General features: G+C 37.6%; 1 protein-coding gene across 1 annotated transcript in view; it reads right to left on the bottom strand.

Moving 5' to 3' along the window:
- Positions 1-887: 887 nt before the first annotated feature.
- Positions 888-24,172, bottom strand: part of unc119b (unc-119 homolog b (C. elegans)) — a 25,254-nt gene continuing 1,969 nt past the window's right edge. Inside the window, exons 2-5 of the mRNA XM_053477769.1 lie at positions 6,622-6,735; positions 5,595-5,694; positions 4,659-4,831; positions 888-2,797 (exon numbers count right to left, since the gene is read on the bottom strand). Of these exons, the coding sequence (XP_053333744.1) occupies positions 2,685-2,797; positions 4,659-4,831; positions 5,595-5,694; positions 6,622-6,735 (500 nt within the window). The 3' untranslated portion in view covers positions 888-2,684. The remainder of the gene's footprint in view (positions 2,798-4,658; positions 4,832-5,594; positions 5,695-6,621; positions 6,736-24,172) is intronic.

Genomic DNA, 24,172 nt, shown 5'->3' with positions numbered 1-24,172 from the left:
TACGGTGCACAACGTGGTGTCCAGTTCATGTGTAAAAATAATTCCTCATGCTCCCAGAGCCACTTTACACAATCTGGAACCTGGTGATTCAGGACATTCAGGTTGTCAGCTGATTTAATTTTATTGCCCCATAACGTTGCTAAGTCTAGACCTGAGTAACTGATCAACCTCAGATCATAACACTGTCTCCAGAGGCTTGTACAGTGGACACTATGTATGCTGGGAGCATCGCTTCATGGGCTTCCCTTTTTATCCTGACACGCCCATCACTCTGCAATAGTCTCAGTCTGGACTCATATATATACAGTGAAACTTAGTGCCCGTCTCTTACTGGTATAATCAACATCAGTGCACGTGTGTACTGTTTACTGTAATAACACTTTGACCACGTGTGTGTGTAAAACATATTTTATTTTGTGTTTGTAAGCGCGTGTGCATGTACTGTTTCTTATAACACACGTATGTGCGCGCGTGTGAAGCAACGGAAAGGGGTTCACACACATACAGCGTGAAACACTTGAACAGAAACACTTATCTGTTGGGATTTATTTTTATTTTTTTGAAAAGGTAAAATGCAGGCTAATTTGTTTTATTTTTGCTTTATATTTTGTGTTAATTATTTTTATGTATTTATTTTTTTGGACTGTGGAACGAATAATTTGAGTTTCTATTATTTCTTATGGGAAAATTAAATCTGATTTACGAGTGTTTTGGAATACGAGCCTGCTACCGGAATTATGCTCGTAATCCAAGGTTCCACTGTGTGTGTGTGTATATATATATATATATATATATATATATATATATATATAGAGTGCAACATATTAAGGATACATAAAAAATTCAAAGAGAACATAAAAGATGATAACAAAAACATGAACAAAAGTCACAGTTACATTTATTTCATTTAGTTTTATTCCAGACTTGCATCAGAGCTGTCCAAAACATTTGTTTTTCTTTTTTTTTTCTGAAAATGTACAGTAGATCACAATCAGAAATTAAGCTGTTACAAGTTCGAACTAGAAACATTATTAAAGAACTAATTTTTAAGCCTGTCAGGGCATAAAATAAAACCAGACACGATTCTTGAAATTCTCCTAATTTAACATTTTTACACTTAAAAATAAATGAATCATATAAAAGATACGACACGTCCTTGAATAAAACGCTAGTTCTACTTTCTGTTCTATACATGAACGCTCAAAAGATACCAAACTCACTGGAATGTGTGATTGAAGGAATGCTTGACGAAGAAAGAGATGTGCCTTTTCACTTTCTCCTTATACTGTATATCTACCACAGTAGACCTCGTAGAGTCAACATTTCGTAAGAAAACCAAAAGCCATTTGTTTATGAATAAAAGGTCGCACACACCAAACATGAATTACGTCATTCTTTCTGTCCTGTCCTGTGGGATTTTTTTTATATGAATATATTAAATTTTTAAGAACAGTTCCTTACAAAGCAGACATAAGAAAGAAGATTGCACACTGACATTTTTATGAGATCATATGATAAAAGGTTTCCATTGGTGTGATAACTTGGTGTAGTGCAATACCGCAGTCATGTAGTGTTGTCTTGGGGAATTTGTTCTGTGTTCATAACATGTGATCATATTAAAAGACGTGCACTGGAAACGCAAATACTAGGGGCGTTCAAGTCAAACTGGGATTTTTGATTGTACAAAATAACAGAAGACAATTATAAGAGTAAAAACTCACTTTATTTCTCTATATCTAATCCCCTGCTGCACTAATGCACTTATCCCAGAGTTTCACTAGAGCGTGGATACCATCCAGGTAGAAAGTTTTCTCAGGATGTCGGAGCCCTGATACTTCCTGTCTTATTCACGTCTAAAACACCGGCCTCCCAGGATCCCGGAATCGTCTTTCACAGATGTACGGCCTTGTTTAAAACGTTTGTTCATATGTTTTCCTGCAGTGCCTCATTTCAATCACTTTTACGTCTTCATTCACCGGAAATTTCATCACCGGTCCCGGTTTGACTTGAACGCCCCTCGTAATACTTCACCTTATACAATAAATTACAACATGTCAAGAGAAAGAAGAGGAAGGTGAAGAAGAAATGTTCTACGATTGTATTCTTGATGAATTTACAGATATTTAATCTCACACTGAGAAAACTCTGATAGAATCTCATGTTTGTTAATCGATAGGTAACAGCATATCGATTTAACTCCAGTCAGTCTTTAACTTTAACAGCAGTCAGTCTCACAGCATAAAACCATATCAAGGTCTCTCTCTATTTTTCCAACACACACACACACACACACACACACACACACACACAGTGGAGCAGTCAAGCATATAGCCCTAATCATTCCCTTTACCGCCCAGCACAGTGGCCATACTTGCCCATATACAGTAAATAACCACAAAATTAATAACAACCTGTTCCAAAAAAAAAAAAACTAGTATCAGATAAAATTCCCAAATAAACATTATTTTTGCTGGTGTGTTGTGAAAAACAAATAAAGATCTTAAACACATTTATGATATGTATATACGTGTGAAAAGTCATGGTCATCTATTCACACAGACAGGCATCACCACATGTCATTGACACAAAATCAGGAAGGGCGTGATTGGTGCACACAGATGCACGTGGGCTGGGCATTCGATCGGACCATCCGGGTCGATCCATCCTGGCTCGAAGCCGTCGTCTTACGGGCCTCCGCTGTAAGAGTAGTCTGCTTTGTTATGCATGACCAGCTTGTTGTCCACGAAGTAGAAGCTGTCGGACTGCGTCTCGTAGGGGTGCAGGATCATCTCGCGCACTGGCACACAGAGGAGAGAGGTCAAGGTTTGGCATCTGCTACATCAGGATGGATTCAGATTAGAAGTCAGAACCGAGACACGACATCATCCACACACCGCTGCACATTGTCAAAACCGAACCTGCGGCATTTTGAAAGGACACAGCGTAGCCAAGTCTAGAATAATGGTTGTCCTTTGAGACAAGATCTATTATGATGCTAAAGATGAGTGTGTTCACCTCCCTTCCCTCCCGCTGTAATCAGAGAAAATATATAATGCAGCGGCAGAGCAGAACAAAAAGTCATGCATAGTGGACTGAGGTTGTGTTGGATAATCTTTGATATGATGTGTATGGATGTTGAATGGAGTGGTTTAGAAATTGTAGCTCTCGTGATAACTTCTTGGTAGCCTCTAAGACATATACATACTGTACTGTATTTATACACGCGCATATGTTGTTTATACAGTGGCACCTCAGCAAACGAATGCCCCACCTTGAAATGTTCTCCCTTAAAAACTGAAATTTTTCAAAAAATTTGCCTCGGCATGCGAAGCATTTTTGCCATACGAGCGAACAAACTAATTCAACCATCGGCTTCTGTCTAAGATGCGCTCATGTTCGGCTCGTGCCCGTCTGTCATAAATAAGTCTGGGAGATGTTAAAGTCCAGGGAAGCTAAGCAGAGCAAGTTTACATATTTTTTGTGATTTTTTTTTGCCTTCTGTGCTTGAAGCAAAGGACGGTAGAAAAGGGAGCCGATTCCAGTTTGGTTTTTAAAGCAGCCGGTGCCAAGAGGAATGATAAATTAAAATTAAGTGAGATTTAACTTTTATTTATTTCATATTTTACTTAATTTATATGTCCTTTCTACTCTAAATAGTTTTGATTGTTTTTAAAGGCAAAAAAATGTCATTATAATGTTGGAAATTGGTAATATCGGTAATATTTTTGGTAGGCAGGAACGGATTATCTGCATTTACATTATTTCCTATGGAAAAATACGTTTTACAATACGAAATTTCACCTTGAGATCTCATCTCCGAAACTAGTTAAATTTATATGCAGAGGTTCTGCTGTATGAAAGCCTTGTGTATTTGGGTTCTCTGATATGTCAGGTAGAACCAAAGTTATCATTATTTATGAAGGGGAAATTTTTTACCACTACCGGAATATGGGAATGACATCACAAAAATTTCTAAAAATAAACATATTATTATTATTATTAGATTATAGAAACAACCGAAAACAACTGTAAAAAAAAAAAAAACTGTGATCATGTGTATTTATTCTATTTGTTTTCCTATGTGACATTAAAAAAAAAATTTTTGCTTAGTCATGTTTGTATTGTTAGTTAAAATGAAATGAAATTCAGTTTTTCATGTTACCTATTTTGTACTAAAATAAGGTTATGTTCCTCTATACTGCATAATCCTGAGCCCTATACTGTATATGTTTATTAAAGAATAAAAAAAATAAAAATGGCTAAAATGCTCTGAGCATTAAGGGCTACCTAGTTTAAGTAAGCACTCTTTGAAACTGCGGCAAGCAGAAAAGCAGCTCAAAACATATAACACGGTATGGTATCTGATCTAATTAGATCCACTATTATATTTCTGTGTGAAGAATTAAACACACACACACACACATTAACAATATGCTAACTGCATGAATGATCAAGCTAAAGAGGCGAATCAGTGTGTGTGTGTGTGTGTGTGTGTGTGTTATTTACCACAGAGCATTCCCGTTTAACACTGTTTTAAGAAACACCATTATCCGTAACCATCTGAGCTGCACGGATTTAAAGCGATTATCCGCAGCCTGTGCGACGAGCAGAACCGAACCGCTGTGGATCATTTGCACGCTGCTGCATGTGTTACTCACTGATGTCCTCTGAGAGCGGCGGGAACTCGTAGATGTGCTCGCAGGTGTTCTTGCTGCTCGGGATGCAGAAGCCGAACTCGAAGTCAAAGCTCTTGAGCAGCTGATCTCGGAAGTAATGCCTCTCGATCATGCGGAAGTTGTTGATGGGGATGTCGCCCACTGTGAACTCGACGCTTAAAGAACAACAGAGAGGAACAGAGGGAAGAACTGAGCACATAAGAACAAACTCAGCATTTAAGAGTCTTCAGTACACATTCGATGCACCAATGCCGAAAGTATTTGACTCTATTCTTGAATTTATCTTCAAGTGCATGAGATGATATGGGATGGAACGCTTGCAGATGTAACATTAGTGTTTTGAGATGTTTATTCCTGATACGTACATGAAAAAAGAACTTGACCCAGATATACTTTATTATAAATGGTGTATTTTGTCAATGACAAAAACATATAGAAAATGCATGGAGGTACTACTCAGCGTCTCAGCGTTTTCCAAATTCCAAGTTCAGCCATTGCTGTCAAATGCACAAACCGTAAAACAAGATGATATATGATGCAATTCCAAGTTCCAAGTGAATCCTTACTTCCAAGATAATTTAAACACATCATAAACACATTACTGCACCTCTTTATTTGAATCTTTCCCAATCCCAGCAGGGCTAAAGCATGACTTATTAAAAGCTTCCTTCCTTCAGCTTACACACCCTGACCTAAATATTACAGCCGTCTTCCCGAAAGACTGAATATACTGTACAGCTCGGCTTCTGGAAAAACCAAGTCTCTTCACAGTTCAATCCAATTATTTCTGTGTTCATTCCATAACGAGAGCCACATAGAGCCACTTTTCGTCTTTTGTTTTCCGGGAATCACATTTATACGGCTAAATGTGTGCCTGGCCAAGTTAGACCTCCTCTCAGAAATAGAAGTTGTACTTACGTGGCTCCAACCTGCCGGAGGCGTAGAAATGCTGGAGTGAACTGGTAGCGCACGAATCGTCCAGCACTGGGGTCGATGTCTCGTTTCTCTCCACCCTTGTCTAACGCAGCAGATATAAATTAGCAAAAACTAATCTGAAATAATATTAAGATTTTACAATTTGAAAGATAACATATAGGACAGATGTGTAAAGTACAGTACAACATTTTAATATCACATCAGCAGCTTTCTATACGTTTGCAGTTGTTTCCAAAAAAGTTAACCTTTTAATATAAAGACATCAAGACATATTTTTTTTAAGTTGTGATATGCAAACTGATCAGATATAGATATACAGTATCATCATACTGCCAGAACATAAAACATATCAGAGATGACATGAAAGTTACTAATGACAAAATCATGAGAAACTGGTATTTGTTTTCCTCTTTAAAACTCCTAAGCTTTTAATGAATTGATATGTTTTTCAATAATAATAATAATAATAATAATAATAATAATAAATATTATCATTATTATAGATCTGAAGCACTTAAAAAGAAACATAGCTTAAAAACAAGACATAAAAAACTGTAGCTTCCACACAAATGTAAGACAAATATAAATATATATTATACAAATACAAAACAAAAATATATTATACAAATATAAAATAAATTTAAAGAAGGATTAAAATATGTAAATATAATAAAAATCCATTCTAAGATAAATATGGTTAAGTGTCTTTATATACTGTAAACATAAAGTTCTAAAAATATAGACATATAGTTTCCAAATTATAATCAAACTATTTCTGTTTTTTTTTTTTTTAACTACAATCCATAATTTTTTTTTTAGATATCTGATCTGGTATATCGCATGGGTGTAATCTCTAAAGCATACATATAAATTCCTAACAAAAAAAAAAAGACTCATGACAACGTAATCGCTTGTCAGGGTGAATCGTACTGTAGAGTAGGGAAGCACTTGTTGTGTACGAGAATAAATCCGCACAAATAGAGAACGGTTACGTAATCGCATCACTCACCTGTTACTGGAGGCTTCGTAATCTCGAACAGCACCGTCCCTGTCTCCATGTCCCTTATCTTAAACCGTGTGAAGTCGATGTTGTACACGTTGTCCTCCGGACTGCACAAGTAATCTGAAAGAGGAGTCAGTCGATCTGTATGAAGAATCCGTCCACAGTAATGTTCCCTATTATGCTGTATTACAATGAATCCACAACTCATGTGATATACAGTAACGTACAGCACAGCAAATTGTTATAAAAGCAATTAAAACCAATTCCAGGTGCAACATTTAAAGGAAACCTAGAAAAGTGTAACCGTGCTGTGAGAAATGGATGCTTAGAGTGCTTATTCTCTGATCCAGGAGACTGTAGAGAACTAAATATAAAGTGCATTTTTTTTAAAATCACAAACCTCTCCAAAGGCTGTAATATACTGTACTGTAGCTCCAGAAATTGTACCAGCCGTGCCTCTTATTCTGACTTCTTGTGAATTTTTTGTAATGAATACGCTTCTACTTTGCCTTATGAATTGAAAAGCAATCATCGGGCACTTCTAGGAGACGGCCACATAAATAATTCCCCTGTGGATGTATTTCCCATCGTCGCATAAGCCTTGTCAGTGAATGCACCAGGCCCAGATTAAGGTTTAAGCTGCTTATAACATCTGAGCCCCGAGGGTCAGTCCAGGATGCAGAGGATTTACTTCCATTTACCTCCAACTGCTGCCAGTGTATGTAGTGTATACTGTACCATGTGGCAGCAGTGCAGTGTGTAAAAGCACGCTTCAAGTCATGTTCACGTTCAAGACGAATTTGTATGGAAGTTACAGTAGACTACAGGTTAGACTATACAGTGCAAATAGATATATACATTTCGTATTTGTCTTATTACATTTATCTTTATACATATATATATATATATAGTCAAACTGGGACTTTTGATTGTGCAGAATAAGAATTAAAAACTCCATTTATTTCTCTATACAATCCTTCTACACTAATGCAATCATCCCAGCGTTTTACCAGTGATCGGATAGAAACATAGAAATTGCTGACTGATTCACGTCTAAAACGTTGGCCTCCCAAGAACTCCATTAATTGCTAAAACTTGTGGAAATGGCTTGGAGCGAGGCCAGGACTGTATAGGGAGTGTGGCAATAACACCCAGATGAGTTCCTGTGACGTGCAAGTGGTGTTGAAAACCGCGATCGTCAATCAGTTTCACACCTTACTGGGGTTTGACTTAAACGCAAATCTTATCTCAAATTGGAACGATCTCAATCTTGACTTATTTCAAACATAATCCAGTAATACAGTACATAATAATTATAACTTGACTCAGTAATTGATGGCGTCTCACTTCTTTCTGATTGCTTTATTGTAAATGAAAGTACTTTGTAAAATGTTTATATATATATACGTTTCCAAGCCTCTGAATGAACCCTCTCCATCGGTAATGCAACGACAAATAAAAGTCGTCTCCAGAATAATCACACATCCACATCCATACCCGCGTACCTCTAGGGCCTCTTGTGAAACTGACTCACCGTCTCCTCCCAAACCTTCATTACAGTTTCGAGCTTGCATACTATACTGCTTTATTTCCAACAAAATGTTACATTGTGGAAAGAAAATGATACATTTCATATCTGTAACAGACTAGTCTAGTGCTCTCTATGAAATATAATGGAGACGGAGCGCGCGGGAGCTCGGATGAGCGAGCAGTGTGTTAGATAAGAGGCGGTGAGTAATCTTCTCAGTGTAGTGAGGTAATGCTCAGACCAGCAGGAGAAATGACGCTCTTCACAATGACGTGCACAACAAGGAGTGGAAGTGAGTAAAACAAAATATAAAGCCTCTGGCCACATTATTAGGAACACCTAAATAATAACATTGTTTTGCTCTCAGAACAGCCTGATTTCTTCATGTCATGGATTTCACACAGTATTGGAGACATTGGTTTTTGTTAAATTTCTGCAAGTTCTCCATTTGACTGTGGGAAAAGCTTTGAGACACGGCACATATTAATTTGAGAATTAGGAATTTAAGATTCCGTTATTTATCACATGTACCTTACAGCACAATGAAATAATTTTTTCGCATATCCCAGTTAGAAGCATAGGTTCAGCAAGGGTACAGCGGCCCTGGAGCAGATAGAGGGTTAAGGGTTCGACAGTAGCAGATTTGGCAGTGCTTTGGCGCTGCCCACTGCACCACATACAGTAGCTGTTTTAAAATATATAAAGTAAGTAGCCATGTTGGTGGCACGCTAACGTACTGGTTAGCGCTGTGGCCTCCACCCCGTGCTTGATGGGTTTTCCCCAGGTTCTCCGATTTCCTCCCACTGCCCAAAGACATGCAGATTAGACTACTTGGTGGTCCCAAATTACCCTTAGTTTAGGAATGAGAATTGGGGTTGAGCTGGCAACCCAACGCCTTAAAAGTATAGATATACCTCCAGGGAGGGAAGTCCTCATCGCCCGCAATGTGCCGGATGGTTTAGGGAATGATTGTTGTATTCTATAGAGGTAGTCCCCGACTTACGAACAAGTTCTGTTCCAGGAGCACATACGTAAGTCAGATTTGTTACTAAGTCTGACAAAGTGAGTGTTATACGCCTTTGCAACGTAAAGCATGGAATAAACCACTTGAATAAATCTCTGTCCCCTTTCCCCACACTGCCATCACGTGGCTAAAAAACGTAATCACGTCTATGGAAATAAACAGTGTTGTCTCCGTGCCTTCAAATCGTGAGGGGAATCCCAAACACCATTTTGTCTTAGAGCTGTTTTCCACTGTATTGGACTGTGAAGGATTATTCACCATCAGGGCAGAGTTACAGGACAGACATTTTCATTATCATCATGCTCCCGGAATGATTCATTGAAACTGGTGAGGCCGACATATTTCTCCCGCACACACACACGCACAACCACATACAATATACCGGACTTTAGACATTTTATACATTCACTAAAACACTAAAAATGCTGTATATAATTATAAATATTGGTATCTGGTGCACTGCAGTGTCTATTTTTTTGTACAATACACTTGAGCTACTTCCATGATTGAACCCTAAGTAGAACCGCAGTCCATTCGTATCTGTGAATCGAATCGAATAGTCGTAAATCGGGGACTACCAGTATGCCTGTCATGTATGACAAAGTGACTGTAGTTTCCTGGATACTGGACGATGTTTTATTTTGTCAGAATAATAATTTGCCTATGATAATTGTCTATCCTGGGGCTGTTGCTAAGTACAGGCTCTCAGGTCTTCTTCATTCACTACACCACACCACGTTACAAAGCTGTCGCAAAGGGGGCTGTTTCTGGCTCGGCTACTGTTGCCAAAGTCAAACAACAGATAACAAACACGACATGTAACCAGAGCCAAATTGATGCGATGCAACTGAAAAATACCAGCCACTGAGATCGGTGAATGCGGATGGCAGATAACAAGCTCAATATCGGGCGATACCAATGTATAAACTGATGGTGGCAGTCTTTTGAAATGCTTAACCCAACAGTGATGTATCTTAAATTAAAATAACAAGTGAGAAACGCTCTGATGGATTGCGAAAGGAAATGAAATGGAAAAACTGTATAAAAGATTTTCAATTGCCTCCTCCTTGCTCAGACACACACACACACACACACTGTGACCGCAGTATTATTTAATTTTTTGCAGCACATTTTTAGACAACGTACGCCACAACCTGTGACCGGCATGCAGAACAAAACCAGAAAAATCTTGCTGATTTAAATGGAGACGGGCAGCGGGACAGAACCCCACAATCAGTCAGTAGGAACAAGTGTTCAGCACGTCTACAGTTTGTTAAAGGGCGACCAGCATTAAATCTGTCAGCCTGTGGACTCGGTAACAGCGTGTGATTATTCACATACCAGCAATTTCCCCTTTTCTTGTTCATTTTTAACGGCACCGAGATGGACAAAAATATTGCCATTATGCACTAGAGCAGTGTGTGGATTCGCGGTTGTTTATGACTCATTCGCTTTGTGTGAAGCAAAATGATTCATGGTGTGATGCAGCTTTTGTGTCTAACCTATATTTTATTCTCTTTATAACATATTTCAAAACGGCTCGGTCATGATGGAAAAAATGGACGCAAACAGATTTTGCTTCAAAGAAAGCTTCTCTAAAACTGCTGCTTGTTAACAAGAAATACGTCAGATCTAGTCTTATTCAGTGAGAATAAAACGATGCACATTTGCATACTACACATATATAACTGCTCGGATGTACAATAAGATTCGAATGTAAGTCAGTATGGATAAGGGCGTCTGCGAAATAGCATTGTGCATAATGCTTTTTTAATAAAAAATCGGAATCAATAAAAGTATCTGTCTGTCTGTCTGCTTATCCATCTGTCTATCTATCCTATAATGTAGCTGTAGGGCCGACTGCAAAGTCATTAGTGATGGGTCGTTCATGAACGATTTGTTCTTTTTGAACGAATCTTCAAAAAGTGACTCAGAAGGACGTTATTCGTGATTCGTTCATTTTCTACCGGGTACGCATGCGCAAATCATCGCAAAAACCCGAGGTCATGTACAGGAAACAGAAATAAGTAGTTACCTTCGAGTGTTTTGGGTTCGAATCGTTCGGTGTTTTGTCACGTGACTCCCATAGACGCTTTGCAGTGCAATAGATTCAAAAGAACGAACGACTCAGACTGGAAGATATAAGAGGTGAGCTGCTCATTCTGTTTATTATAATATGTCCTTATTTGCCTTGTAATATTTTCATTACTGGAACTTTAGCCATAATTTGTGTATGTAAATGTATTGGGGGTATTTTTATTGGAAATGTGACATTTTATTTTATTCCTGTTCAAAAGAACAAAATGAACTTAGTGATTTAAAAAAAGATTCGTTCATTTTGATGAACAAGATTTAAAGTGTCGAGTCACTAAAATGATTCAAACCTTCCATCACTAGAAGTCATGTGGAAGCACTGCAGTGCAGGTCAAAAGCTTCAGTTAATTTTCATTAAATATGTATGGAGTATGGAGAGAAGGGATACCAGTTATACGTGATACCAGTTACTTTGACAGTAGCATGGACATCACATTGGACCGTGGCTTGGACAGCTCATTCATTAAACAATGGATGCGATTTCAGCAAAAATATGCTTGGGATGTTGCTTTGGAGGACGATAAGCAGTTAGTCGGCTGTATTTGTTGAGGTCCAGGGTTACGAAGGTGCTGCGTGAAGCACATAAGCAAAAGAAGCTGCATAAATTCTGATCTGCCGGTTCTTATTCAAGTCACTTAGGGCACAAGGCAAGGTACACCCTTTACAAGGTGCCAATCAATCGCAGGGCACACACACACATAGTGAACACACACACTATGGGCAATCTGGCAACGCCAATTAGCCTAATCTGCATGTCTTTGGACTGTAGGAGGAACCTGGAGTACCTGGAGGAAACCCACCAAGCACCAAGAACATGCAAACTCCATGCACACAAACTAGCTGTTTAACCACAATATAAAAGTAATAAACTCATTCCATATACAGTACATGAAAAATCAGGTTGTTTTTTTTTTTCTTCCTGAAAAACATTCTCAAGAGCTCTCCTCTTAAACTATTCACTTAGATCTCTGACTGACAGACACACACAGAAGCTACAAAGTGCTTCTTCTGCTTCCCCATTCTTCTCCACCCTCGTTCCCTCTCATCCTCTCTTCATCGCCACCCTTTATGCCATCATGCCATCATCCTTTCCTTGCTCTTCTTTCTCATCTCTCTGTTCTGCAGCTGACTCGCCTCCGCTCGTCTCTCTCGTCTGCACTCCTACGCCTACGAAATGTGCTCGTCATTCTCTTATCGCTCAAACAGAGCGCTTCTTCAGGGTAACTGAGACACTTGTAAAGCGAACCGTGGGAGAAGAGCCAGATTAAGCTCGTATGGCTTGGGTAGGGCTTGCACATGTTGGACAAACTAACCAAGATAACGACCTACTTAGCTGTCTGTCGAACCGGTACAGTACAATTATGCCAAGCTTCACCAATGGTGATAATGCAGTTATGGTGTTCAGCAGAAGTTTACACCGTGTTTATTCATAAACAAAAAACTACATCAAGTCCTGATATACTGTACAGCTACCCTCCTTTAGGATTTAGGATTTCCCTTATCGTGAGGTCGATACTGAGTGACTGAAGGGATGAAGGATGCTTAAGGAAGCATATGGCAGTTTAGCCTCACTGGATTAAACCTCACAGTCTATCTTCCTAAGACACGTTCCTGATGGCGCGGCCATATACGAGCGGTTCTGGGAGCATGAGAAATCATTTTTGCACATGAACTAGACTCCACTGTGCGACTGTTCTTGGCAGACAGGCGTAGACCCCGATGTGGTGATTTTCTGCTCATAATGATTTTTTTTTTTTTAACAGGGACCTTCCTGCCCTTCCTCTACCCTTTCATTATGCAGAAAAACAAATTTCCTTGTGTCATCTTATACATACTGTACTAGAATTGATCTATGGTACACCAACTGAAAAAATGTGAGCCTTCAAATCACTTCTACAACAAATACTGTCGCCTAATTAAGGTGAAAAATTGCTTAAGTGACGTTCTGTGCTGCTGTACTGGCAGGAAATCCCAGAACACATGGGCTTGTTAGCTTTATCCTGGTGAATAACACTGGATGTAAGCAAGAACGCAGTTACAACTAGGATCAGGTCTGGGCTGTGCCATATGGTAGGCTGAAAAAAAAAATGCAACCGGCAGCAGGAAGGGTTTTAATATAACAGAAACTTACCTTGTGATATTTCTCCCCTCAGATGAAGCATATAGTATAATTTCAACCAAACTAAATTAGTTCAAAATATAATATATAATGTATAAACATGATTTTAAAATATTGAGACACTTCAGAATAGCATTGTCAGTTTATTAAATAAAAATGAACAGAAAATATCAAGTGTTTTGTCAATAGGAACACATTACCTGAAAAAAATAATACAATATATGGTGCATCGCAATAAATGAGAATGCAATAGACAGTTTCTTTCCCCCACAATTTAATAATAATAATAAAAAAAAGCTTAAACTTTCATATATTTTAAATTTATTACACACGAGGTGAATTTTTATTTAAGGCTTTTTGTTATTATTTTTTTACTTTAAGGATTATGGCTTACAGCTTATGAAAATGGGTCTCAAAAATACTTTTCAAAATATTAGAAAATTTACTAAGATTTACAATACAGAAATGTCCAGCTTCGGAAAAGTATGTTAATTTATGCGCTCAATACTTGCATGAATTACTGTATCACTGCGTCACGGCACGGCCATTAGCCTGTGGCGCTGCTAAAGCACTGCTGATGACCAGGTTGCTTTAATAGCAGCCTTCACCTCGTCTGTATAGTTGGGTCAAGTGTTTCTCCTTTTGCTAGAAAAAAAACTTGTCTTCCATATTAGTAATTTAGTGCAGCACAGTTAGTCACATAGAGTAGCAAAGTCTGGAATTTATGTAGAATTTATCAAAAATTTCAAGAATTTCTATTTTTTTCCATTTTGTTAAGGTTTTAAACAAATATTGGCAACTATTCTCTTATTGAAATTATTAGTGCCATTTTGGGGAGTAAGTCTAGATAAAAACACTGGAATACGGAATGGTACATATACTAGTTAATTATTGTAGTTTTAATCTCAATAGCAATATCTAAATAATCGCAATGTGATTTTTTTTTTTAAATCGAGCAAACCTTATTGAGATGTACTGTACATCATTAACACTATGTAAGTTAGAGATAGCAATCACCCGGGGACATCTGATACGATATTATCACAATACCTACGGTACTGTAGGTGCTGATTCGATTTGCATGTTATTCAATAGGTACAGTATCACAAATTGAAAAATCCCGGTGCAATATTATTTTTTTCCCCCTATTTTGTTACAATCCTAAACAAACTTGGCAAATAATTCGCTCCTACTACAGTTAAGAGTGCCATAGATTACAGGACTATAATAGGATTATAGAGGAACTGCAAACTGCAACATTTCACCGCCTCAAATGCAAACATATATAATTATTATTATTATTTTTTATTGTGGGGCCAGTGTAGTGACAGATACATGATAGATCATCAAATCGACCCCCCCCCATCTTTAATGTAAGTAGTATATATCTGACTATGTTTGTTGGAGCTACAGTAGATGGAGATCTCTTATGAATTCCTATGGAAGGATTATTCCATTTTCTAACAGTCTGGTTCTCTATTATGATGTTTACCTAAAGTTTAGAATTTATTAACCAGAGTACAGCTATTTAAATGCATAGTATAAAATGCTTTTCTTATCAAAAATGAAAGATAATCATTTGACAGAACATGCTTCCTAACTGCACCAGAAACAGCTGTGTTTGCCATTTTTGGTCTTTAGAAAAGGAAGCGACACCAGGATTGTATTTCAGTCCTATGGAGCTCAACGGCTCTAATCTGCTTTAGTGAGGGAAGCAAATCCATCTAATCAGAGGATTGAGTCAGGGTGTAAAAAAAAACCAGCGACAGAATGGGAGGATCCACGTGGTCAGCTTCCAGACAGAAATAAACAGAAGTAATAAATACAGCAGCGAAAGCCAGGCAAGGTAAGGACGCGGAATTCAGGCCAGTCTTGATAAAATCCAGCTTTGTGAGTTATGACGGTGAAAGAAATTGGTTCTCAGTTCTAAAGTCTGAACAATAGTGGTGGAAAGCGGTGACAAAATACCTCTGCTAAGCAAGAAACAGATAGGAATTAATATGAATTCTGCAATGAAGAATAGACTTGACATGAACGATTTGATGGAAAATGATAACCTGGTTTTGCTGCTTTATACTGTATGGGTAATGAAAGCTTTCTACACTTTTTAGGATTAAAGCATAAACGTAATGCAAGCAGTTAAAAAACATACCCATACATACTGTACACTGTTTTCTCTATTGTCTATACCTGGAGACTATCCAAAGGCACATGATAAGGTACACCATGGATCGGGGGCATGAGCAAACTCATGCTAACGGACTAATTCCATTTATCATCATTCCAACAGTTGCATTTGATTTATGTTTTTGCATTTGCACTAATACTTTAACTACTTTGAGTGCCTTACATTGCCACATAGGGATAAATAAAGAAAATAAATTGCTTAATAGAACTGAATTAAATCATAATCAAATCAGATGCTATAGGCATTTTGGAGCAGTTAGCCCATGCTTTTGGACTGTGGGAGGAAACCAGATTACTTGGAGGAAACCTGTCAAGCACGGGAACAACATGTTACAAGCTTTGAACCCCCAGCCCTGGAGTTGGAAGTCTATTCACTAAGCCACCATGGCACCTATTTCATCATAATATTTATATATATATATTAGGGCTGGGACTCGATTAAAAAATTATCCAATTAATTAGAGGCTTTGTAATTAATTAATCGAAATTAATCGCATATAAATATTTGACCTGAGAACAGTGAGAAGTAAGTTTTTTCATATGGATTTTTAGTATACCATTGAATAATGACTCTTCAACTCTATATGTTTAGCATTGAGGTGATACTTGAGGCTCGATGTGCTGCGGTGATATGCGAATTCCTTGTTGAATAGCTTGCACACAACCATGCTCTTATCGACGCTTCCATCCATTCGTTTATTATAACAAAATTTCCCATCCACAGGGCCAACCAAAGTGGTCTCATCAGCTTCTTTGTCCATGTTCACTGTGGTTCGTTTTTATCTGACTGCTGGTTGGTGCTCCAGTATAATCGGTCCGCCGAAACTCATCCAGTGAAAAACGTTCCGCGGTGCAAAAATAAGTGCGATTAAAATGCGTAAAAAAAACGCGTTATTTTTGTGTAATTAATTAATCTAAATTAACGCGTTAAAGTCCTATGTGTATATATATATATATATATATATATATATATACAGTATATATTCATTTCTTAAGGCAATTTGATTTTAAGTACAGAACTAATATTTTTTGTCCTTTCTTGCAACCATTACCAACGTCAGAAAGACGTAACAAGAAGGAACAAATTTGTCCTATTTTTATATATATATATACGTATATATGAATACTGAATATTACATAAGGTATATTAAACTCCAAATTACTAAATAGCCAGTGACTAAACGCATGAACTGCAAAAACAGGAAGTGAGTCACGGCTGTTTGCGTCCTCTCAGGATTTTTTACCCTCGTGTGGGTTTCGTCTCTGTTGTCTGCTTCCTGTCACGGTTTCTTTCTCGTGCCATCTCAGGGAGATTTTTCCCTTTACACCCTCACCTCTTTCTTGCTCATTAGCGTAACCAAATCTGCATCTTTGAAGCCGCTTTAACAATGTCTATTGTTAAAAGCGCCATGCAAATGCAATTAAATGGAATTAAACTGAAGAGGCCTGTGAGTTGCTATGGCAGTAAAGCAGAAACACTGCCACGTTAATCAGCCACTAATACTGCTGTGGACTCAAGTTAAAAAGACTGGATGATCTATTCACTCGGAGCGTTTTTGGAAGCGGTCTACGGAAAAGATAAAGCTTCTATTTTCACTGGCTTTATAAATTAGTAAGAGCGTAATGACGGATGCTCTGGAAGTCTTTTAAAACGTACTGTAGCTGTCGCAGTTTACGTCACCTCTGGGAGGTTGTTAAAAGAAACCCAAAGGCTCATGATTTAATCAGCCACATCACTCACTGCACCGTGAAATCACACACAATATTATGAGTGAAGTTTAAAGAAGAATGTTCTCCGCATCGCAAACACGGAAAGTGGGAAAAGAACCCGATTGTCTTAATTCGTCTCCATCCTTCTGTGTAAGATTTAGCATACAGGAAATATATTACTACAGCCAGCTTCATCCCGTGAGGATTAATGAGCCTGATATACTGCGGACATTAATATGACTGAGGAAACAACACTGAATGGTGTGCTGAACAGCACGTTTCATTATACAGTGGAACCTCGGATTACGAGCTTAATTCGTTCCGAAGTGGGCTCGTATTCCAAAACACTCGTAAACCAAATTCAATTTTCCCATAGGAAATAATGGAAACCTAAATTATTCGTTCTACAGCCCCAAAAAATAAATACATAAATATAATTAATACAAAATAGAAAATAAAAATTAAACAAATTAACCTGTACTTTACCTTAAAAAATGTAAAAATAAACCCCGATAGATAAGGGTTTTCGTTTGTGCACGCAGAGTGTATGTGTGTAAAATGTGTGCACGCGCACACACACACACACACATTAACGGATAGACCGTTTTTAAAACCATTTAAAAATTAGAAAGGAACATTCCTAGTCACACTCACGTGAGCGCATACTAACAGGATCACTGCTGTAAGTAAAACAACAACAAAAAACAAATTAAACAGCTCCACACCTTTGAAAACAATCGCGACAGAGAGAAGTTTGTGTGTTTATTTGGCAACCTAAGAGAAGGGGGGCTAAAGGGGGCTCACTCACGTTTTACGGCCCCCTTCTCTCAGGTTGCCAAACAAACACACAAACTCTCTGCCTTACACAGACACAAACACACACGCACACTCAAAAACGCTGCAGGCACTAAGACCCAGCAGGAGAGGGCATAGGTCTCGGCTTAAGAGCTCCCCTTCTCTCAGGTTGCCAAACAAACACACAAACTCTTCTCTGTCGGGCCAGTTTTCAAAGGTGAGGAGCTGTTTAATTTTTATTGTTGTTGTTGTTTTACTTTACAGTAGTGATCCTGTTAGTATGCGCTCACGCGAATGTGACTAGCGATGTTCCTTGCTAATTTTTAAATGGTTTTAAAAACGGTCTCTCCGTTAATGTGTGCGTGTGCATGCACATCACACATAAACACACACACCCAGCAGGAGAGACGATTACCTACAATTCCGCTGCAAGAGAAAGAAAAAACGTTGGCTCACTTGTGATGACGTAACGCTCGTTGTTAAAACAAGAAGCGCATGCGTGAAACATGATACTTAGTGCTCGTAAACTAAGACAATGCTCGTTTTTTAAGTCAAAAATTATTAAAAATGGTTGCTTGTCTTGCAAAACACTCGTAAACCACGTTACTCGTAATCCGAGGTTCCACTGTATAAAGCTTCTAGATGGAAGTTTGGCTACCAAAGTTGTGTGTTCGAGATACCTGATTTTCAGATCTGAGGTTCCGGGTTTGAACCCTGCGGTCAGTGTGTTGTTACACCCCGTACCACCCAGCTGCTACATGCATTGGCGGTCCCATTCAAAAGATTTTAATTATGTTTGAGATATTATAAAACTGCATAATGCAAATTTCCTCTAACCACTTTGTTCGTTATACCAAGTATTGCACATTTGGAATCCAAGTAAATCTGAGTATTTTAAAATAGTGATTAATTATGATTAATCACAGATTATGACTGTGGTTAGCTAGATAAAATGTTTTTTATGTTTTAATGTTCTAACCACTATATATATGGGTTTGTGTGATACAGTATGCTCAAACGCTGTGCAAATTGCTGTCCTGTAACAGAGGGGTCTGGAGAGTGTTATTGCGCTTACCACTTACACCACAGCGGTTTGTGATTTGTTCATGAACAACACACATTTAGAGTTCGATATGATGTAGTGGAATGTCTGCTACACAAATTGCCTCCTGTTATCTCTTGAATTATAGCACCAATAAACAGTTATTCTCTGACCAGCATTTTCGTTTCTCTCTCTCTCTCTCTCTCTCTCTCAACACAGCTGGTCATTTTAAGGAGACCCGTCTGTCCTTCCATCAATGTTTAAAAAACATCCTATTACAAAAATTTTATTAAATGAAAGATTATACATAACATTTAAAATGTGCTTATTGTTAGTCTTAGATTATGTAAAGCATCTGTTGTTCAAGTCCCTGTGTATGAGCGGTTACTATAGAAACTAGAGATGGGGAAAATAATCAATTCATCAAATTATGGCACAATTCATGTACAGCCACCCGAACCTAGCCCATCCAAAACTAAATGAAACTTAAATGTAATATTTTTATTTGTATATTTTGGTATTTGAGGTGGTAAAATATTGCAGTTCCTCTATAATCCAACAGGGGGCACTAAACTAATCACACATGGTCAGGAAGGTCAGCATCCAAACAAATCAAAGTTTGTTTAAAATTATAACAAAAAATTAGTAGCAAATTAGGATATTTATAAAACTGTGATACTTGCAGAATCGCAATACACAATGAATCGGTTTTAATCTGAATGTATATATATATATAAAAAATGTGAAATACTTCTGTTTTACAAAATAATACGCAACGTCTGACTCAACTAGACTGTGGTATGTGGTATTTGTGGTATCTATCTATCTATCTATCCTTCTGACCAAAAATAAATCTTATTTATTAATACAAACAAAACACATTAATTTCTGTGACCATTAAGACGTCTAAGATGTTTAAGCGAGCTACATTTCAAACGCTTCTGGATGATGAAATTCCCAGAAACAACAACTGCAGTGCTAAAATGCGATGATCTCACTGAATATCCTCTGACCTTCTTCATGCATCCTCTCTAATGCTGACTGCAGGAATTAATAGATCCGAGACGGGAAATGTCACTCAGTGCCGCTCCACTTTACAGAGGAAAAGAGACACGACACGCCGTTAATCCTGTCCCTTACAGTTAAACACTGTACATGGGGAAAGAAACCAATTATGCCTGATCATGGCTTACAAACAAATATCGCACAAATGCTAAAGTGTGGAACAGCAGTTGGTTGAATCTGAGGCTCTGACGCATTAAGCCAGTTTATTTATAAATGGAACAGTGACATTTCTGAGGCACGGTGTGTTCATGGAGGAGATCAAATCAAAACTCAACATTAAGTCTAAAAATTGGTTAATGTGCAAAGACAGAGTCGCGAGTAATTCTCAACATAATGTTAAACATGCATTTTAACTCTCTGATTACTATTGAAGCAACTACAAGTCGCGTTCAAGTTCAACCGGGATTTCTTATTGTACAGAATAACAGAACACAGTTTTAAAAGTAAAATCTCCCTTCATTTCTCTATATAATCCCTGTTACACTAATGCACTTCCCCCAGTGTCTCACTAGTGCCTGAATAATGATCCAGGTGTTGGTGAACGATTGTGTGTTCAGTTCCCACAGACAGATGCGTCTCCTCCACAAGTTCGCAACAAGTTATCTATTGATTTTTAAGGATTGCATGTGCTGCTCGCTAAATGTTTACAGAACGACCTCAGTGGGTTTAGATGCTTAATGCTTCAACATTCTTAAAAAATCCATTAAACACATTTTTGTTGAACTGGAAATATTGTTGCATCATCGAGCATGAGTGGCTTGGCACCACTCGTGTTATACATAAAGTTATTTGGCTTTCAAATTAAACATTGTGTTTTGTTGTAGTTTTCTGTGCCAGAGAATAATAATTTTTCAAAATGAGTAAAAATTTAAAAAACAGTGTTTATCACATTTTGCTGTCATAAACTTCGCATACAGTATAATATGTATATATGAATAAAATAATGTTTTTTCTCAGTACTCGCTCTTTCAATCGTATCTTTACGTTTCACACATTGGAGGAGCCAATCAAGTCTTAGAAACATTTCTGTCTGTCTGTATATCCCTATGTTTGTCCAACCACCAAGTCACACTTTGGCACACTCGTTGACCTCCAGAGCACTTGCCTTTCAATGAACTATGAGGCATACGGCGTAGACACTATTTTAAACCATCTTTAAAGTGCGCCAGTAGGGCAAAACTATGTATACATATATTCACTTAGTGTGTTTTATGTCTGTGTATAATCTTTTGATTATTTGGTAAAACTACGTACGGCGTGTAATCATCATTTATAAACCCCTTTTTATTAGATGAAGGTAGAAATAAGTGTGTAAGATATGGGACCTCTGATCCAAACTCTACATAAGTTAGACGGTGAGTTCTGCCGTACAGAAAGACCGACAGACTTGTAGGGTAATGGGCTTCAACCTGATATAATTATATTACTGTTTACATTATTTTACGCTAGAATGTATATATAATAATATAACAACAATATAATATTACATAATACAAATATAATTATCAATATAACAGTCACACATTTACTATTTACTCAACGCAAATCCATATAAATGATTCAGCCTCTTCTTACGCACACAGCTGCTTATTTTCAGCACGACATCATGAAATATGAAATATGATTTCAGTGCATCAGAACATACAGCTGTGTTTAAGATTTCTAAGATATATGAGAATTTTTCTCCAACATATTTCCATAATTCCCTTTTTTTTATTCGATGACTTAATAAAACCATAATAAAAGCTTTTCAGTGCTTCAGAATCCTGATGCATCTCATAAGGGACCGAATGATTACTGTACTGTAGAACGTGCAACAAAGCCCGATCACATTTCCAGCAGTGTCTGCTATTTAAGATAAGAACTGATTCTCTTTTTTTAAACCAAAGAAAGATAAAGATAGTAATGTTTAATTTAACTTCAGCCTGTCCTAATTGCTGCTTTGTTAAAGTTTAAATGTACTCGTGCTGCTTTATAACTAATAGAGGAAACAATAGCCGCCCAGGGCCCCAGGTCACCCAGAGAAGCTCATTAACGTGTGTGTGTGTGTGTGTGAGAGAGAGAGAGAGAGAGAGAGAGACCTCTACCAGCACGCGCTGTTACCATAGTAAACTCCGGAAAGATGCCTGAGGGATTTAAACACGTCTAGCTAAGGGGCTTACACTCCAACGCGTCTAAAAATATACGGAGGTGCAGGTTATACACTTTCATGCCTATCTAGCAGTTCTTGACTTTGAAGTTACTAAAAATACAATTTTGATAGATAAATAAAGAACAACATGACTGAATAAATATTAAACATATTTTCTGGTGTTATTTTCTGTGGCTCAATTTTATGCTGATATTTTAGAGGCAGAGTAATTATGTTGCGACTTAAACAAACAAAATATGTGTGTGTGTGTGTGTGTGTGTGTGTGTGTTTTCCTTCATTTTGAATGCCAACAATCCAAAATCTGCAATCACGCCCAAACACATTTTTCACCCTTGACATGGCTTCCTGCAAAAAAAAAACACTGGCTATAAAATATAAAGAACTGCACATAAATTTGGATTTCCAAATGTGATAAATTTCAATTCCGGACTGTTTATATCAAACGAACTGTCACGGAGTCACTACATGGCCTTCAAATCATCTCTAATCATATTTGTTGCTTAATTAACTGAAAAAGAGTTTCTTTTGCCAAACACAATGCTGAGATTCACCAACCTGCCCGTGCACAAAGAGAACGGTCTAGCTACACCATCGTTAACAATGAACAAGATTAACATATGTACAGTAGTCATACTATCCTTCTGGAGGTTGAAAATGTTACAGCGCTTGCAAGCTTCTAACAAGACCAACCAAAAGGGCAACATACAGTAGTGCACTTAATTGGCGAATGATGCTTATATCAGCAGAATACAAAGATGAAATACAGTCTTGTGCTTTCATCTTGCGCTTCCAAAGAGGCTTTGAAGAGAGACTTTCTTGCAATGTTAATAAAGTCTTAAGGAATTGTTCTTCAGGCGTCCTGAAGGATGTTTTTGGCTTTCATTTTTTGGCAAGCTCTCATTATTTTCAGTCCAGTCCCTGTACCTGAGCAGGTTCAGATGAATCGTTTTGTGTTTGTTAAGCCACACAGTGACCTATGAATCATCCAAACATAAGAAAAAACATCTAATTTAAGGCATGAACCAGTGAGAAACCGGGACAGATGATGACAGATGATTAGGCCAAGTGATGTTGATGAATGCTGAGTGATTGGAACAGACGAGAGGGGAAATGAGGCTGCTGCTGAGATTGTTACATTTACAAGAAGTTTTTAAATTGTGTCTTTAGGCACTTTACAGGCTGTTGGAGTAAAACATTCGTTTCCTTTTTTTTTAAAGATAAATTCTATATGAAGAAACGAGGTGGTAAATACTTTGGCACTGTACTGTATGCCAGAAATGCATAAAATGTCATTTCAGAAGAAAAAAGGTGTCATATGACATCATCTTTTTTTAGATTTATCCCACTAATCAGTTAAATTACAAACTGCTATTATAATGCGCAATATAAACTAAAAATATTCTAACTGTGTAGGAGATGCTGCATCTGAAAAAAATGAAATAAGCAGTATAACATGTTCCAGCTCACTGGCTATAGACTAAAGGTTTCCTACAACCTGTTAATCCTTTAACATGCTGACTACCTTCATATTTTAAATGAAAAATAAATATGTATTATTATATAGAATCATAGTTAGATTTACAATGTTTTTTTTTTTTTTCAGAGACATCCTCCAGCAGCATCTCCAGAGGACACGTGAACGCTGCATAAGCTGAAACCAACTGCAACTTCCACAGGTTGAATGCACAGATTGCAGAAGAATGTGCAATACCCCATGGATTTTTTTTTCTTAAAAAAAAAAAAAAAAAAAAACAGAAACAAAGCCAATAATGTCTCTAAAGACTAGCGACAGTGAGGTGTGCAAAATGTCAAACTGTCACGTCAAACTGCCTGCTGCAGTT

This window comes from Clarias gariepinus, chromosome 19 (assembly GCF_024256425.1).
Source record: "Clarias gariepinus isolate MV-2021 ecotype Netherlands chromosome 19, CGAR_prim_01v2, whole genome shotgun sequence".
Lineage (NCBI taxonomy): Eukaryota > Metazoa > Chordata > Actinopteri > Siluriformes > Clariidae > Clarias > Clarias gariepinus.
This window is presented reverse-complemented; position numbering and strand designations above follow the sequence as displayed.